The 18,465-nt window shown below is 44.7% G+C and overlaps 2 protein-coding genes across 4 annotated transcripts; one reads left to right on the plus strand and one right to left on the minus strand.

Annotated features, from left to right (window-relative positions):
• Positions 1–788: 788 nt before the first annotated feature.
• prmt9 (protein arginine methyltransferase 9) lies at positions 789–11,623 on the plus strand. 3 transcript variants are annotated; one of them, XM_076728471.1, is made up of 13 exons: positions 789–1,153; positions 1,655–1,854; positions 2,019–2,167; positions 2,286–2,522; positions 2,706–2,873; positions 3,044–3,146; positions 3,523–3,632; positions 3,741–3,933; positions 5,146–5,329; positions 7,192–7,882; positions 7,965–8,118; positions 10,477–10,599; positions 10,972–11,623. In XM_076728471.1, exons 2-13 carry the CDS (start codon positions 1,657–1,659, stop codon positions 11,212–11,214), a joined length of 2,553 nt encoding a protein of 850 aa, XP_076584586.1. In that variant the 5' UTR covers positions 789–1,153; positions 1,655–1,656; the 3' UTR covers positions 11,215–11,623. The 3 variants fall into 3 exon arrangements, with proteins under 3 accessions (XP_076584586.1, XP_076584588.1, XP_076584587.1); XM_076728473.1 differs by having other exon boundaries at positions 809–838; XM_076728472.1 differs by having other exon boundaries at positions 816–1,153; positions 1,630–1,854.
• On the minus strand, positions 11,613–16,807 carry tmem184c (transmembrane protein 184C). The gene is made up of 10 exons (XM_076728474.1): positions 16,199–16,807; positions 15,181–15,311; positions 15,056–15,092; positions 14,720–14,925; positions 14,439–14,513; positions 14,241–14,334; positions 13,978–14,090; positions 13,745–13,844; positions 13,370–13,541; positions 11,613–13,262 (listed from the first exon to the last, which is right to left on the minus strand). Exons 1-10 carry the CDS (start codon positions 16,313–16,315, stop codon positions 12,952–12,954), a joined length of 1,356 nt encoding a protein of 451 aa, XP_076584589.1. The 5' UTR covers positions 16,316–16,807; the 3' UTR covers positions 11,613–12,951.
• Positions 16,808–18,465: the final 1,658 nt, after the last annotated feature.

Genomic DNA, 18,465 nt, shown 5'->3' on the forward strand with positions numbered 1-18,465 from the left:
TGCAGTTTTCAGTAACTGTAATTACCATTATCACATTCAATCCACAAAAGGTTTAAAACAGGAAAGTCGGTGAGTCTTATTCGGATCCTTCATTGTCTGTGGCTCTGTGCGAGGTTAACAGACAGGGTAAACCGTCAAGAACACCAGAAACCAACTCAAAATCAAATGACAGCACCAGATGCTGTACTTGCTTCAATAAACTTTTATGAACAAGACAGTATCGGCGGAGAACTTCTTCATTATCTTCACTTCATTGCTGCATCATCGATATACAACAAGAGTGCTGCCTATAAACTGACCAACGTTATGTCAGACAATCACAAATAATGGATATCGCTACAAGGTGGAGTGATCATCAGCCACTTCCTGTACGTGCATCTCAAACACTCAGAACAGAGGACTCAGTCTACAGCAATGATGATAGCATTTCATTTAAGAGTGGACAAACATGAACAAATAATTAGTATTTAAGTATTTGACCAACTAGAATGCCACATGCACAACAGAGGACGCAGGTACAAGCATATGAAATAATTCATATACACGTTTTAAAAACCTAAGGGCTGTTAGGGGTGGGAACTATCTTTGTCTTTTACAGTCTTTGATTGTGCTTCGAGTTTCATCTGTGATTGATTCCGTCCCGCAAATCTGAGTTAACACTTACTGTAGCGTCATTTGTGAACAAATACCGAAATAATTATTGGCCATGTTTTCTGCGGATAATACGCGTTGTTTGTAACTTCAAGCATGCTAAGTTTAGTTAAGCCCCTGGAACTGTGTCCCGGTACATGTTTCTTCCCGAGCAGTTTTACCGCGCGGACGCGTTTCTACTTTAATGGTAAACGACGCATGATCCACAGCAGAAATGTGATTTTCAGTTTTAATCAACACCCAGCCGTTTCTACGTGAATATAAGCAGATAGGGTGATTTTCTGACATGCAGCTAACTCATCGTAGCGGCTGTCAGAACAGCTTTTATCCTCTGAGCTAACGTTCGGCTGCTAAGCCTTGCTAACAACGATGCTAACGACTTTACTGGACCGAACCGTATTTCTAACGTTTTGTGTGATGGTAAAATTAGCAACGCCACCATAATTAAACAGCAGAAAGCTTTTGCGTCCCACACCGCAGCCTGTGGTCTAAACAACACACAGTAAGTCAACAGTAATTAACAGTAATCGTTGGAAAGTAGTTAGCATTTTGTTTAAAGTGCCTTTCTTAACGTTGTTTTGTAATTAACAGTTGCTTACCTATCTAATAATTCATATTTATGTTGACGTGGCGTGTATGGAAGCCCATTTAGCTCAAATAGATAGCTAAAAAATTTGGAATGGCAAAGATTGAGCAAAGAATTGATAAGTAAAAATTTGACATATAATGATCCATATCTCATAATTCTAACTATTTAGTGAGTCAAAATTTGGAACAAAATGTAACTAAGAAATATAAAACTTGCCTATTTTCACAGTTTTAATTTTTTTTTTTTTTTTTTTTTTTTTTTTTTGGTGGCACAAATCGACTTCTTTAGCCAGTGAAGCATACAGTACAGAGTCATGTGTGGAATCTTATTGTCCTATTAAAGTAGCATCAATCTGTACAGTGTTATCAGACATTATCATTTCCCAATAGACCTCCACCCTCCTTTTCCTGCTAGGGATGCCTAATGCCAGTGCACGGCCGAAGCATGGCAGGAGGGCTCGCAGGAGACGCAGAGAGGACCCCGCCAGGAACGAGCTGGTCTCCAGTTCCCTAGAAAGTGCCCAGCAGTGCCTGTTCAGCCAAGATTACGGGACTGCGTTTGTGCACTACCTCCTTGTCCTCAACCTCGCGCCGGTGTTTAAGGAGTTTGCGAGGGTAATGACTGTTTACACTCCTGAAAACCTGTCTGCCCACGTTCATTGCCAAACACTGTGCTCACATAACCAGCCACAATCACACCGGCGGCAGTCTGTTTTTACTTCCACGGAGTAGAAAGATGTTAAACTTTGGAGCTAAATGTTGTGACGTGTCCCTTTTAGGAGTCCTTCAGGTTCACGCTCTTCAAATGGACAGAGGAGCTGGACTCTGTGGGCCGCATTCAGGACCTCTTTGACTGTTATGAACAAGCGCTGGAGCTGTTTCCTGCTGATGAGGTCATCCTGAACAGCATGGGTGAACACCTGTTCAGGTATTACCCTCATCTTGCATCAACAGTGCATAATGTAGCGTCATATTATTCAGATGAATTATCTGCTCACACTGTTTGGTCATTTTTTACTTTTTTTGTGGCTCCTCTTTGCATCCAGAATGGGCTTTAGAGATGAAGCCGCAGGTCATTTCCACAAAGCCTTGAAGCTGAGACCAGACTATCCAGAAGCCAGGGAGAACTTCTACCGCGTGGCCAACTGGCTGGTGGAGCGCTGGCACTTCTTAATGCTCAACGACCACGGGAGGAACCGGAAGTACCAGCAAGCCATTCAGAAGGCCGTTCAGAGCGGCTGCAGCACTGTACTTGACATAGGTACTGGCACTGGGATCCTTGGGTGAGACATTTTCATTGAGATTTTGGAAATTGTAGTGATGGAGTTCAGTTTTTAGTTGTAAGTTAGAATTCCTGATCAACCCAAACCTACACTCAGTTTATTCTTTCGGCTGCAGCGCGAGTAGGAGCTGTGTTTTAATGTGTGGGTATCATCGTCCTGATTTCCTAGTTTTCTCTTGTTAAGCATGTGTGCTAAGAAGGCGGGGGCTGCTGAGGTGTACGCCTGCGAGCTGTCGAAGACCATGTATGAATTGGCCTGCGAGGTGGTGACTGCTAACGGGATGGACGGCAGCATCAGGATCCTGCATATGAAATCTCTGGAGATGGAAGTGCCAAAGGACATCCCACGCAGGTACAATCTAAGAAGTCAGCCATTGAGAGCAAGCTGTCTTTTACTATAACACGCTGATAACAACACATGTGAAATACATCTAAGTTACATTATCTTTGTTTGTGCTGGTTTGAAATGTGACCTAAGCAGTATTTCTCAGGGTTTTCCATTTGATGTTTTGTCTTTCTCAGGGTTTCCTTGGTGGTGACAGAGACGGTGGATGCAGGATTGTTTGGAGAGGGCATCATAGAGAGTCTCATTCATGCCTGGAACCACCTGCTGCTGCCTCCACAGGTGCGGCACCTTGCATTATTAAACACAAACAGGAAGCAGAACTTTTTCTGCAGTTGCCAGAGTCCAGCATTAACATTTCTATGAATTCTCGGCACCCTGAATTTATTGCTGTTTGCAGCTGATGCGCAGGGCTAAAAATCCTTCTTTTCAGAAATCTGGAAAACACATGGAGTTTTAGATGGTGATTCCAGAGCTGTTTTAGCATGTTGGCTTGGAGGACTCCAGTCAACAAGATGTTTTAGCCTCACAGAGAACAGAACTAATGATGGCCTTCATGGTAAAAGTGTTTCTCCAGGAGCTCCATGATACCTGAGTTGTGACATTTCACAGCTGTAATGTGTAATTTCATTAAAAGCACGTGTCTCTTGTCCTACAGAGAGGCGAGAATGAGTTCCAGGAACAGTCTGCGACAGGACGAGTCATCCCCGCCGGAGCTACGGTGTTCGGCATGGCTGTGGAGTGCCTCGAGATCCGCAGGCATCACCGGTAGGCCATGGAGTCCGTCTTAATTCCTGTTGATTGTCTGTGAGAGACAAACAGCAGAAGGTGTTTTTTGAAGCAGCGTCGCAACATCGCTGTTCGTTTGTCACCCAGGCTTTGCGTGTCGGAGGTGGGCGGTCTGTCCATGGCTGCAGCCGGGGAGCTCCGCAGCCCGGTGAGCTGCAGCTCTGAGCCAGATGAATCCATGGAGCCTTACACCACAGAGAGGCTAAGCAGGCTGCCGGGGGGATATAAACCTCTCACAGAGCCATTCACAGCCCTCAACATAGATTTCAACAACGTGCAGGTGAGCCGGAGCAGGAAGGCGACGTCAGCCAGCTCAGCATCCTGTATGTCTTCCAGTGCTGTGATCATTGAGTGAATTCAGCCACTATCAAAGTGTTTAGACTGAACTTCTGCATGTTCTTTGTGTCTGATATGCAGCCATGTGAGAAATCCCAACATGCCAACGTGTATTTGTTGCCTTGAGTCCAGCAGAACAATGTAACTGTGAGAAAAATAATTAATTCACCTGACCATATGTCTGTCGGTCCCATGGAACACGTTGGCTGCCTCGCAGGCTAAAATATCGTACATCAGCGCCCGCTTGTTATGTAGCTACAGTACAGGCCTGCAGGGATTGTTGCCTGATTTATTAGCTCCCAGTGCACACTTGGCAGACAGGAAAGACGGCGTTCGTCTGCCAGACAGAACCTGTAGGATAATTTGTCAATATTCATCGCTGAGAATGTTTACACACACATGCAGGAGGGATTTCTGTGTGATACTGCGTCTAGAATCAGGGAGCCAGACTCACTTCAGCAGAGCCGCGTTCACAGTTAAGAGCTCTGCATTGTATTTCAGCTGGTCAGGACTCTGTGCTCCACGTCAGCTTCAAACTGTGTCTCAGTCCCACTCACATGAAAATAAGCGGGACTGAAAAATAAAAAGTTTTCCTGTTTTGTTCGAACGCATTCGTGTTGCAATTCTCCATTCAAGAGGTGGAGATATTATATCACACTGAGATCCTATTTGCATTACCACCTTTAATCCTCGGGCTCCAAATGACTCTGTGTTATGGAACATCAGCAGGCCTTAAAAGTTTCTTCAGTGAGTATTTCCATTTAATTTTTACTGATTCTGAGCTATTTTAAAGGAGCCCCAGCCTTCTTGCAAAGTGGCACAAAAGACACAGTTACAGTAAGAAGTATTAGATCCCCTGCTGCTGCGACAGAGATGTGTTTTCTTGTTGCTTGCTGCAGAAACACAGGACAGAATATCATGTCGGTGTTACTGGGCTGCTTGAGAACACAGTAGCCTGTCAGGGTCAGAATTAGACTGTGATTCATGAGACAGACAGTATCTTTACATAACTCAGCTTTTCACCGGACCGGCCATCACCTCACTGCACTCGTATGCACCTGTTTTACAGTCAAACTTAATTTGATCTTATGGCATTTTTACTGATATCCCTGCTCCGCCGTCCCTTCTTTTACTGTTCCGTGTTGGTCACCTGCAGGAACTGGAGGGCCTGAGCTCCAGGGAGCCTCAGAGGATCCGCCTGCCGGTCACTCAGGAGGGCGAGCTGGACGCCCTGGCTGTGTGGTTCCAGCTCCACCTGGACGAGGAGAGCAGTCTGTCTACTGGACCGCAGGAGGACACCTGCTGGGAGCAAGCCATCTACCCGGTCCACAGCACCAAGGGTACGTACCAGGGGACGCTACGGAGGACATAATACTTCACACTGAGTGTTACTGGTTGTAAGTTTGAGTTCAATCCGTCTGTAACATTGAATCCAGGGTCGTTTCATGGCTTCTGCTCCTCCATGTCTCATGCATTTCCATGTTACATCAGATGAGGGCAGTGTATGTCGAAGACTACTCACAGTCTTTAACATGTTTTATGTTTCAGATGTTTTTATTGGATGCATTTGTGCAGAAATCGTGACATTTGTACAGAATAGGAAATAACAGAGAAAAGGGAGAGAAGGGAAACAGAGAAAAGAGAGTTTGAGTTTAGTTTGTGTGTTGTTCAGGAAAAGAAATGAATCATCGAACATACAGTTGTATGTGTTTCACATGTTTAACCGTGTTCAATCATGACGGGGATACTTACAGGATATATTTCAGCCTGTAAGTATCAGTTCTACTTTACTACAGCTCTCAGTTACTTTTGGACCAAAGTTTCTGACCATTTGTAGTTAAACACATGACGCTTCGTTGCTTAATTATCATCAGTGAAGTCCACAATCTGCCAGTGTAAAAATTCCATTATTAATGTGAGACTCCACTGCAGCATACATATAACACCACTTTTCTGATCCTCAAAGCTCGACGTAAAGCTGTCACTCCACAGTAAATTTGATGCCTCTAAGAGCAGAGTGTATCCTCTGCTCTCCTGTTGTGCCAGGCCACTGTGAGCCTAACAGGCCCTGACACGAGGTGACATGTTCCAGTTGGCGTCGCGGCGCATCGTCTCTCAGACGGGGCTCAGCGGCATTTCACTGCCCCGCTAATTGGTGAAGGCAGCGTCAGGGGAGCCGCCACCTTTCCCGGTGATCACCCACATCCGTTTCCCGGCCGTCGTGACGTGTGCGCCGTGATCGCCTCTGACACTCTTTAGTGTTCATGAAATTCTTATAGGCGATAAATATGCATTTTTCCCAAATGCCTCTGACGAGCCGCGCGCTGACACGAAGACATGAACAGATGTTATTCCTGTAGGAATCCTTTCTGTGCCCCCCCCCCTCCCTCCGTGCTCCTGCTCCCCTGAATCTCATTTCTCTGTTGGGCTCGCTCTCTCTTTCCTTCTCTGCATCCTGCTTTTTCTTCACTGTCTAACTCTTTCTCACCCTTTTTCACCTTTAAAATTTTCCATGTCAGGACAAGTCAGCTTTGTTTATCTTATCATTCATCTGTACAGGATACGGCGCCCTCTATCCTTAGACTCCTGCCAGCTTAGCATTCGTAAAAACAGAAGCGTGACGTTATAAATGATAAGTTTAGTTTTTAATTTATCTGTTTCTCTTTTTGCTTCCCGTTCCATAAAGCCTTCAGTCACAACGGCCATTTTGTGTGTTACTGATAAAATAGCTGATGATGCTTTAGTATTAATATCAAAGCAGTCTTTTTTATACTTTGAGAAATCTAAAGTAATTTTCCTACAAAGCCCTTCTTCGAGTGTTCCAGCAGAAGCAGATGTTGGGAAGCAGACAGACCAGGATGCAGCGCCAGTCGGGGGGGAACTTGCTTTGCTAGCTCATACCGTTAGCGGCCAGGTTAGGGTGACCTTTCAGCACCAATCAGTGTGCAGGTTGCAGGCTCGGAGGTTTTTTCCAGTGGTGATGAGGATTTTGAAAACAGTAACACACAGATATTGGAAGGGCCTTAAACCCGAAGTGTACATGTGGTGAGACAGACTCAGAAAAGTGTCATTTAAATCAAATCAATTAAAAAAAATAAGCAAACATAAATGTGACCTGACAGCCACTGTCATCTCTCTACAGTTCATACCAGAGTCTACTGTACTCAGGTCAGCTCTCTGGTGTCTCTGTGCGTCTTTGCAGGTTTTCTCCTGAAGCCTCAAGACGAGCTGATTGTTGAAGTCTCCTGCCGAGACGCCTACCTGAGGCTCTGCAGTGTGGCTGTACTGAGAGGCGGCCGTGAAATCCACCTGGACAAGCGTTTGGATCCGCAGCACTCTGGAAACCCCGTGTCGAATCAGAACCCGGAGGCAGAGCTGTGCAGCGCGCTGGCGTGCCTTCAGACCGACCAGCCTCAGACTAAAGACTTCAGCATGCTGGAGTGCTCGGAAATGGCACTCCTGAACAACCACCATTACCACCAGAGCTTCTGCAGCGCGCTGGCCAAACTCATCTCCCAGCTGAAGGTTAAATGGCAAAACCAGGAGCGAGGATCAGGAGCTCAGCCCGACTTCGCGGACCGCAGCGACCTGCTCTACGTCCTTGACGTGTCGGAGGGCTTCTCTCTGCTCTCCCTCATTGCCGCCAGCCACGGCCGCGTAAAAGCGTACAGCTCTGTGGAAAAGAGCAAGCAGCAGGAAGTCCTGAAGAGACTGGTTCGCTCCAGTAACATCCCAGAGGAGCATCTGGAGTTCTGGCTCAACCACGTGGAGGACGAGCAGGGCATGCTGCAAAGGCCGTCCAGAGAGAGGCTGTGGAGTGCCATCATTCTGGACTGCGTAGAGACTTGTGGCCTCATTAGACAGAAGCTGATGGAGAAAGCTTCTCTGGCCAGGTAAGGGGAGGAGCCAGAGCTGCGGTTTTATTTGCCTTTCTGTGCATAAGTGAGTAAAATCTATTTCTGTGATCTCTACGAGGTGTCTGCTGGAGGATGGAGGACGTATTTTCCCACAAAAGATTGTGGTGCACGGTATGCTGGTGGAGTCGGACATGCTGCTGCTGGAAAGTGCAGTTCAGGGTCAGGAGCCAACACTGGGATTTAACATCGCACCCTTCATCAACCAGTTCACCGTAAGTTTACCTCCACAAGCTAGCATGTAGCTGGCGTTCACTTTGCATGCTAAGACCTTTACTCTTGGAACTAACGGGCACTGCAGGGATTTGTACTTTTCTGTTTTTCTTTTTTAAATCGTCGACTTGAAAAAGATGCAGGGCACTTCAAATTAAGACAAGGTTTCAGACATTCAGGGACAAATCTGCTTGGCAGTCCCTGAAAATGTGGCATAAAAATGTGATGTACTACATGTGAACTGCTACAGTTTGGATGGTTTTATCAGGAGTTTCTAAGCTTCATGCAGTGTGGAGGGCACACGGGCTGATCAGCTGCTGCAGGTCAGTCAGTGACTCGAAAATCAAACAACAGCAAGAGGTTTATGTGTATTTTCTCTGAACTTTGTCGGCCCCTGCATCCACGACCATGACCTAAAACTGCACCGTGTTATCACCTGCAGGTAACTGAGAACAGCATGACTAACCAATCAGAGCTGAGTTTGTCTTAGAGGTTCCCAGGTGACAGAGTGCAGCGATATTGGCCTGGCTCGATGGCGGCTTATTGCAGACATATTGATTAGTTTTCAGTGATAGAAGTGAACTGAAGTGTATGTTTACTGGCGTGTCGATTGTTCTGCTCACACTTCCTGTTTGCAGTTATTTAATGAGCAAATGTGTTCGTATTAAAAAACTAATACTTGCCAATATATCGTATTCAGTGTTCAAATCCAGTATCAGCGGGGTTCAAGTGTTTCTATGTGTACGCTATGAATAATTTATATTCTTGTTGACTTTCCTGAAGTGGAGTAAATATTAATAGACCAGATTCAAGGATGCCTGTTCAGAGTGGAGAGCAGAGTGTCTGTCTTAGTCAGGTTTGCTGATGGTATTAACTTGTTTGTTCGTGAAGTTAAACATTTTGATGTGCTTTAACTAAAAAGGATTTTAAATCCTATCAAGGTGGTTAGATAACAGTTGATAGGAAGTCATGTGATCAAGCAGAAACCTTTTCAGTCGTCACATCAGCTGTGAGCTCTCCCTTTCTTGTGTCTCATATTCTGTCTCATGCTCCTGATGCAACAGTCAGTATTGACAGTCTTCACATGCAACACGCTCCGTTAGAGAACTTGCATCATTCCTATTCAACGTTCGCCCATTAGGGGGAACATGTGTGACCTCTGGGTTTTGTTAACTGTGATTGACATGTGGTGCAGTACTATCAAGCTGCAGACAGAAATCTCAGGACAGATTCTTCTCGCCAAAGTTAATCAGGCAGACGGCGCAGGCAGTTGTTTTGTTTGCTGCCGTGTCGGTTTGTCTTTTGTCGAACAAGGTTTTTCACTCGAGTGCTGAGGTCCAGGACTGTTTTCTGCTGTGCTCTCCTCTTTCATCTGTGCTTCCCAGCTGCCTTAAAGAAGCCGTGAAATGCCTTTGAATTCTTTTTCTTTATTTGGTCTGGAAATGATCTTTTTCTTTTTTTTTTTTCCCCCTTCCAGCATCGTGTTTGTGCTCTAATTCCGCCGGCCCCACACGGGACGGTCGTTTGTTTTACCAGATGTTGTCTTTGAAGCCCTCGGCGGAGGGCACTTTCTAGCACAACTGTCACACAAGACACAACGCACAGCTCGGCCCGAGACATTCCTACCTGAATCCATCAGTACACATTACATCAAGCACATCAAACAGCGGGCTCGGAGGTCTGCACAACTGTGACAGGGAGGAGGAAAGATTCTTTTGTTCTGCGCTAAAGGAAACAGTGACACTTTCTTTGCTGCCACTTTGGTTCCTCCCTCAGCTTTTTAAGTCTGCAGCTGCGGCCCGCCCACCGAGGTTTGAGGAGCTGGAAGATTTCTGAGCGTTAATCAGCGACTGAGTGACGATCCACTGACACCATGAATTACACGTGAATGTGGAAGAATAATCATGTGGCCACAATCGTAAAGTGCATTTAAACGAAGCAGTGTGGGAGAACTCCCCCCCCCCCCCCGGTTGCCAACCTGCATGTCAGGAGCACCTGTTTTGTGTCACATTGCTGTCAGATCCAAGCAGCTCTTCCTCTCTGGTCTTTCATGGATTCTCATTAGATGTAGTTCCTTATTACTTCCACTAAGGAGGTCATGTTTCCGGTCCAGTTTGTTGTTGTTTGTCTGCAGGGTTACAGAAAACCAGCTGGCCCGAGCCGATCTGAATCACAGAGCGGATACATGGATTATTTTTCACTTGGGTCAGGGTTATTATGAATTATGTACAATGAACTCCACCAGAGATATTGAGGACAAATGTTCGAACTTTGTGCTTCAGGTGATCAAGCAGTAATATCAACCATGACCTTGCAGATTTGAACTTGCTGACTCTGTGTTTGTCTTCTGCGTCCTTTAGGTTCCCGTCCATGTGTTCTTGGACTTTTCCACACTGGAGTGCAAACACCTCAGTGAGTTTGTGGAGCTCTTTGTTCTTGACCTGATGAATGCCAACGCAAACTACACTGACAGAGAAGTGAAGGTAAGAGTGCTACCATCATGACTGCACTGATCAGTTAAACGTCTTTACTTTGAAGTGCTGTGGTAGAACAGCACCGAACCACTGAGACCTGAATTCATACAATGACTCAGTCAGTGCACACAATCCCAAAAAATCTCAAACATCCCTGAACTGCTGTCTGAAACATTCGGACACTCCACAAGGTGCTTTTGACATTCATCCATGGATCGACCATGAGGTGTGATTTCCCCTAAGCTCATAAATATTAAAAGCAACAGGAAATAGGTTGTGTCATTTTTAAATAGAAGCAAAACGACCAGTGATTTAAGGTGACTGACTCAGAGAACATCTGACTGTTCTTATGTACCGCTAAGCATCATCCCTGTTTCCCAGGTCCAGGTCACGTCTGCGGGCAGAATAACTGCTGTTCCCTTCTGGTACCACATCTACCTGGATCAGGACACCAGTGTCAGCACCCTCAGCCCGAGCTCTCACTGGAAGCAGGCTGCCGTAGTGCTGCAGCAGCCCCTGGAGGTACGAGCTGGAGACTGGGTCCGCCTCACTGTGAGGCTTCACAAGAGCACCATCTCCATGTCAGCCCTGTTGGAGAGCGCCGCTGGGCCGATGGAGCAGTGATCGGCTACACTGTACTTCTGCAGCTACTCTAGTTTCTATATATGTTATGCCTCAATCAAGGAGGCCGTTGTCACATGAGGAAATGCATAAACTACGATGTATTCCCTCTCTGGGATCAGTTAAAGGTTTACCTTCCTCCTCAGTGTCATTCTTCCCAGACACGCTGGACCTCTGCTGAGATTTAGAAGACTGCATGACCCACAACCTCGTTAGTGCCAACGGGAAGCTGTGTAATCAGGATCATAAAGAATCTGTCACAGTGACCCTTCAAGTTTTTATTTTGAAACTGTGCTGTCAGATCACAGGACATTTCAAGTTTGTACTTATATTTGTAAGTATGATTTGTAAGTTTGATTATGGGCGCAGATGTTTTTGTAAAGATGTTTGTCTGTATCAATAAAAACATGGCAACAATAAAAGAAAGTGACAATTTCTTCATAAAAGCAACAACAGAAAGAAATCAGATGAAATGCAGTTAATCTGATTTATTGAAGCGGCTGTCTGAGATGGAATTAAATTAAAATGTTTACATCAGCTCTGATTTAATCCTGCCAGTTTTATTTAGAAAAATAAAATCCCGTAAGGCAAAGCAACATTCTGGAGCTGGACAGGAAGCAGATCACACAGTTTGTCTGATACGTTTCTACATTTTCGGACACAAACTGATACAAAAACCTGCACGAATCCATGGAAGTCACAGCGGGGGAAATGGCTTCGGTGCAGAACCTGCAAACTTATTCTAGCTTGAAGGCTTAAAAAACGATGGAGAGCATCTGATCAAATAAGGTGAACAAGAGCGAATGATAAAAGAAGAACTGACCCTGGAACAGAAATCGATGCACTGGATAGACTCATTTCATGGCACACACGACAAGGCATCCGAGAAGACGAGTGAATAAATTCCCATTAAACTCTACAGTGAGCTGTACGAACTAGAATGTGCTGATTGTAAGGTTTCAGACTGAATTATGTGTATTGTTTTAATACTTGGACTGTGCTTATCGTATCCTCAAACCCTTAGGAAATCATATTGATATTGATCCTGTAGTGGTGCCACACCGCCAGCCTGGATGCGTCTTTCAGCCAGTCCAGCTCTAACCTGTTCTTAAATGTGCATCCCTAAAATGTGATGCTTCTGCTCTTTTCATCCCTCCCACGGGAAAATGCTTCTCCTGCAGGCTCGGACTGAAAAACAGATGATCTAATGTGCTTTTAGTGGAGCAGATTTTCCTCTTCTGTCACATCTGAGGTGGTGATATGACTGAGACGACACCACGGAAAGTGTACTAGTTTGTATGTGTAATAAATGACACACATGCATGATTCGCTCTGCCCTCAGGAGGCTTTCTGTGGCGTCTAAAGGCCGACGGCAGAGGCTTCGTTGTTTGAGGAGAAGTGCGCTCATCGGGATGCACGTTAAAAGTCGAAAGACTTTCCCAATTCTAATGAACTCATGTCCATTCTGGCAGAGCCGCCTGAGGCAAATAACCCTCCTGCACAACACGCACGTTCTCCACCCAAATGATTTAGTGCCATAAGTTCACTGAACATTCTTGAGCTGTCACCGGCAGAGAGGTCCATCTGGTTTTGCATTTGTTGGTTGCCCTTTAGAACAATAGTTTTGTTCTATGTCGCATCTGTACAGTAATGTCTGAAAGAACACTGGCAAGGCTGTAATTTGGTCCTGCCCAACCACGTCAGGTGGAGTCTGTTGGTGACATCAGCCTTGACGGCAGGCTAGGTGATCACTATGAGATCTGCCTCTGCGGGTTCTTTGGTCTGGTTGGTCCTTTCTTCTTCCAGGGTTTCTTCAGGTCGAGCCTCGTGTCCTTCATCCCACGGGGCAGAGCTGAACCCAGCGGGGGCTGACAAAGAGTGCGGTGTGGGGGTTCTGCCCAGGCCCTGGTACTGACCTTTGGGTGACACGGGGTTGGACGCCGCCTCTGTGATGGCATCCTGGGAGCCTGAAGACAGCAGGCCAGATCGCTCTCCATCATTCTCCGCCTCACCGAAGTAGGACTTTCTCGGACGACCCATAACTGTTCTCCCTGTCAGGACAAAAAAATCTTTACCATCGTATCGATGTTAAAGAATATGCCAGAGATGCTCACAACACACAACCATGCAGGCACCCCGGCAGCCAGGAGACACCTACCAACATTGCGGACTTGTTCGGAGATGTCTGCTCTGACATCAGAGATGTCCCACATTGCCATGAAGGAGTCAAAGCAGGAGCCCTCCTCCGCCTCCTGGATGTAAGGCTTGTAGGTGAAGCTGAAGTGATGGGCAATGGCTGCCAGAAACATCTCCACACAGATGATGAAATCCTGTGTGAAACAAGCCAGTTAGGTGAGTCTGGTTGGGTGTTTCACAAAAGTTTTATCAGATATTTACTGCCACAATTTAACCAATGAGGAGGCCACATGGTTTTATACGTCATATATGAACTCCACTGACACTGAGATCAAACTCAACACATGAAGGTATTATCACACATTAATGATTCTTAAACAGACACTCTTCAGCTTACCTGCAGGCCAGTAGCGACGGCCTCCACACTCTGCCAGTCCCACGTACGTTTCTCTGAGATAATGCCCACTTTGACCAGCAAAGCAATGAACACAGCTTGCCTAGAAGAGTTTACAAAATCACCATCCTCAGCAGCCTTCACACAACCTGATGCCACTGTCCGTGTAAATCAAGAGCATGTGTTTTCAGAAATTTCCAGCTCAAGTCATTAAGTTTAAAGACACTGAGATTTACCAGAAAGAGACGAAAACGACCATTTTGACACACAGGAATTTGCCCACTGGTTTGATTGGACTCAGTTCCTCTCGCAGAGCTCTGTAGAACAGCACCAGGCAGTACATGGCAAACTAGATCAAGATAAGACAGAGAGAGAGAAACCCAGTTAAAAATTTATGTCCATCTTATCTCCCATCATGCTGCCAAGCCCTAATGTGAGATACAGCCCTCACTTGAAACAAACTACACTCAGGCTCATTAAGAAAAGGCAGCAGTGTTACCAGCTGTGACATGTTGTTGAAGATGACCAGGTACGTCCACGCGTTTGTTGAACTGAAGTTGCCTTCATCATACACTCCACACAGCTGACAGATCCTAGGAAGAAGAGGAAAACAGCCGCAGACGTCAACACAAACAGTTAACAAACAGCTGTGACTGACAGGAATAAAATGAATGCATGAAGAGTGAAGTCTGCTTACAAGGCAATCACTGTTGTGACGGGTCTCACCACGGTGTACTGCAGCACTCCCAGTTTGCATCTCAGCAGTAAAACCCTGCAGAGGAAACATCATGATTTGAATTAGAATTCAGTTCCCGATCTCTCAAGGGTTAAATCTAAACAGCGCAGTATCATAAAATGCAAAGCTAATCAATGAGGCTGATGCTGCTGAGCATCAGGCACGTGTCCATTTAAGGCGGCTCCCACGTGGATTGTATGTATGAAAGTCCTCATTGTAAAAGTGTTGTGAAGGGAACTTACTCTCCCATTGGCCAGGGCGGGCAGCAGCACAGAGGGGGCAGGTGTTTCTGCTGCTCCTGCACCTCCAGCATCAGCACCAGGCTGGGATACTGATTTTCCAGGTAGTTGAGCAAGAAGGTCATGAAGTTGTAGATGACGTAAGCCTCGTAGCACTCTCTGCATGTGTCCACGTAAATGGCTATACCGGGGTATTTTAAAGCAATCCACTGCGAGACGAAAAAGAGAAGCACAGTGAGGATGCATGAGTTCAGAACAAACACAAAGGCATTGATTTAACTGTATGTGCTTTGCAGTATGTGTTGCACAGTGGCTTTGATCATATAACACACAACTCACACTGTCCAAGCTGTAGATCGGGACCATCCATAATATCCTGAAAAACACACACAAACAAAACACAAGCGCTTAAAAACCACTTTGAGGTTACTGTTCACAGATGACACGACTGTTGACATCTTTACCTAATGATAGGCTTCTGGAGCTCCGGCTGAGTGTAGTGAACCAGATGCTGGAGGATGCCCCATAATGATATGGGAATGGTCATGAAGACGAATATCCCAGCAATGAACCACGCTTTGTTATGAGTGCCGACCTGTCATTACACACAAAGAGACAGTCAACACGGTCAACATCACACTCATCTGAGCATTTCAGTGTGGGAGACTCGCATTCTGGCTTTTATCTGCATTAAAATTAGGTCAGGGGTGGAAGCAGTGCTCAGATCCTTCATTCAAGTAAAACAGCGACACAATTCCAAAAATACTTCATTTCAAAAGTACTTCATTTCAGAGTAAAGTAATACTACTCTTAATGCAGAATGGTCACTTTTGTTAAAGATGTTATCTTCTATGATTATTGTCATGGATGCATTAATGTTTGAATAGTGTTTTAAAGGGGATCGAGGACATTCCTGTCTAAAAATGAGCTCTGACAGACTTATTTTTCTCACTTACTGAGAGAAAACTTTAAGGACTTTTAGAGTCTAAAAGGACTTAACAAGAAGATGTTTTGCAGAGAAGTGCCTCATATCTGAGGCATATCATATCATACAAGTTAATGATGTATAAGTAATGTGACTCCATGTAATCAGCAACTACTGCTGTAAAACTTTTTGCTGCTACTTCTTATTGTTAGGATATGTTTGTCTTCATTCTTTGTGCCTGTGCACTTTACTGTTTACTTTAGTGTCAGAAATGTCTTGTCTTGTCTCACCGAGGGATAGTGGGAAACGTAATTTCTCTTCCTTTGTATGTGTGGTACATGTGAAGAATTGACAATAAAGCTGACTTTGACTTAGTAAAATAAAGGCAGCATTAATATAACATGAACTTAACGTGGCTCAAGTGAAGTACAAGTACCTCAAAACTGTGTTGTGAGTTCTAAACTTGAGCACCAGTTCACCACTGTGACACACCAGCAGACTCTCTGAATCATAATGAAGCAACATGTCAGTGAGATGAATCAGCTGTTTGAACTGACCTCTGACTTCTGCAGCTCCCAGATACACAAGGGCAGGACGACTAACAGCAACAGTATATAGAGCACGACGACCAGCGGCCGAATCCATCTTCTCCAGTTCCCACAGGAACAAGGCATGTTGACATGAAGACGCTCCAAGGCCTTTAGAAGCGGCCGCAGGTTTAACGACGGAGCAGTTTCACTCGTCTGACAAACGTTGCTAACGGTCAACACATTTAACGTTAGCTTCGCATTTTAACACTTCCAACGGCCCTTCGCGACCCAAGACAAGCCTACAACACTGCACATGTACGCTGGCGCTTTCCGCCAATGTTAAGTTTCACTAATGAGGACAAAGCTGCTGGATAATTACCGGCTCATATGACTCGATTTAACCAGCTAGGTTGCTAACGTTAGCTTGTCATCTGTTTCACCACGTAAACAAACAAAGCAGATGATCCTGATCTGAACCGTTCAAAGTATCTCAATGTGTGACGCAATATTAGAAAACTCCGACTCATAAATCAATCAAATTTCTATACGACTTTACACTTAAAAGTGTTCTGTAGTTGGTTAGCGTTGGTAAAAGTTTCCAAAAAAGTCATCGCTGCACTTCCTGTTGTTGTCTACAGATGTCCCGCCTATGTTCTAGACTCTGATTGGTGGTGTTGAGGCAAGTAGCCAATCGGTAAAAAGAGCTTTCTTAACCAATAAGATATTCTTGTGGCGCGTTTGGTTGCTCTGCATTCTCATTAACCAGGTGATCTGTGCTTTCGCCAGTAGATGGCAATGTGAATTAACGATTACCGGGATATTATCCCTAAAAACTCAGTGTGCCAGCAGTTTGAAAGCAGGACTCTTTCCATCATGCTCTTCCCTAAACTGTTTTATTGGTCACATTTAAGCTATTCAGACCTTGTGAAAGTGTGACCTTTTTTGGGATATTTATGCGGTGGCTACGTTACTGGTGACATTAAAATCCAATTTGCAAATAAATGGTTTTACTCCCATTTCCATTTAAATTGCAGGCGTATAAAGGAATCTCCACCTCTTAAACTTGCATCTAACGAAATACAACAAAAAGATTTGTCCTTTTTGAATAAAAAATAAACCTATTTATTATGTGTGACACCTAAACGAGCCTGTGTGCTGTACTGAAACTACCCAAAGAAGTTATTGTTCATAACAGCAAATTCAGACTAATACACAAGATATACTTCTGCTTCTCCTGTACATTTACTTTTGTTTGCCTGAATGGGGCCTGTGACAGTCTCTGTAAAATAAACATTTTCCCAGTTGAAACATGCAATGAACATAATATCTTAACAGCCGCATGTGACAATGAGTCGAATTTGCAGAAGTGCAAAACAATCAATTAAAGAATAAGCCTGAAGTCATTACAGCTGCATCCACAGAGACCTTCTCCACAGCAGACATCGTGACGGGTTATAGTTGAAAGTGTTAGTTATAACATTTCTGATGGTTTTGTTCTATTCAAATGTCCCAGTGAGCCATGTTGGTGTGACTGTGAGTCAACATGCAAACATGCACAACACCAGGACCCTGAAACCATCATTTCATTATCCAAAACCTGTACTGTGCGAAAGACCTATAAGACAAAAAGGTTTGCACCATATCCAGAATCAGGAAGGACCATGTCAGTTCAATATTATTGTTATTATTGTTGTCATTCTTATTTGTTCCATCCATTTCTATCATTATAAAATATAGATTCTAATAATGTAAGTTGTTTATTTGATTTTGATTTTTGTTATTGTTATGTTCATTAGATTTATTGATGTTTTGCATCAAATTGGGGATGTGGTCAAGTGTCAGATTTACTGTCTGTGGAAGCAACATAACCATCATCCATTGTTCACTCCTTTAGCATTTTTTCTGTTTTTAAGGTTTATATTATATGTATGTATTTTGTTTAATCTGAATTCTGCATTAAGAGAGTATCTTTAAATATGCGTCAGAACCTTCTTACCTGCTCTTGTGCACACGTGCATCTGCACATGTTTATGTATTTGTGTGTGCGTGTCTGCCTGTAAAATAAGGGGAGGCAGAACTTTCCTTTCTGTTGCAGCGTGTCTCCACTGCCCCACAGTCACAGAAATCACTGGTTGTAGCAGGACAGATTGTTCATGAATTTTGAATTGATCCTTTTGGCTTTTATGAATTAGAAATAGTCTTTGCCACAAGTCGTGCGAGCGAGTGCCATGGTGGATAGCTGGGAGGGATTGCCATGCAAAGTGGCATAGAGGGTACAGCCATGTAAGGGCAGG

The sequence above is a fragment of the Chaetodon auriga genome, chromosome 4 (assembly GCF_051107435.1).
Source record: "Chaetodon auriga isolate fChaAug3 chromosome 4, fChaAug3.hap1, whole genome shotgun sequence".
NCBI classification, from domain to species: Eukaryota; Metazoa; Chordata; class Actinopteri; order Chaetodontiformes; family Chaetodontidae; genus Chaetodon; species Chaetodon auriga.

What these genes read in the sequence shown, in the direction of transcription:
- tmem184c (XM_076728474.1), bottom strand. Translation starts at nt 16,315, where the DNA reads ATGCCTTGTTCCTGTGGGAACTGGAGAAGATGGATTCGGCCGCTGGTC. An exon ending in GTCGTTTTCGTCTCTTTCTG is followed by an intron (nt 13,845 to 13,977) that starts GTAAATCTCAGT and finishes AAACTCTTCTAG; the next exon opens with GCAAGCTGTGTTCATTGCTT. An exon ending in CGAACAAGTCCGCAATGTTG is followed by an intron (nt 13,263 to 13,369) that starts GTAGGTGTCTCC and finishes TTGTCCTGACAG; the next exon opens with GGAGAACAGTTATGGGTCGT.
- prmt9 (XM_076728471.1), top strand. Translation starts at nt 1,657, where the DNA reads ATGCCTAATGCCAGTGCACGGCCGAAGCATGGCAGGAGGGCTCGCAGG. An exon ending in ATGGGTGAACACCTGTTCAG is followed by an intron (nt 2,168 to 2,285) that starts GTATTACCCTCA and finishes CTTTGCATCCAG; the next exon opens with AATGGGCTTTAGAGATGAAG. An exon ending in CCCGGTCCACAGCACCAAGG is followed by an intron (nt 5,330 to 7,191) that starts GTACGTACCAGG and finishes GCGTCTTTGCAG; the next exon opens with GTTTTCTCCTGAAGCCTCAA.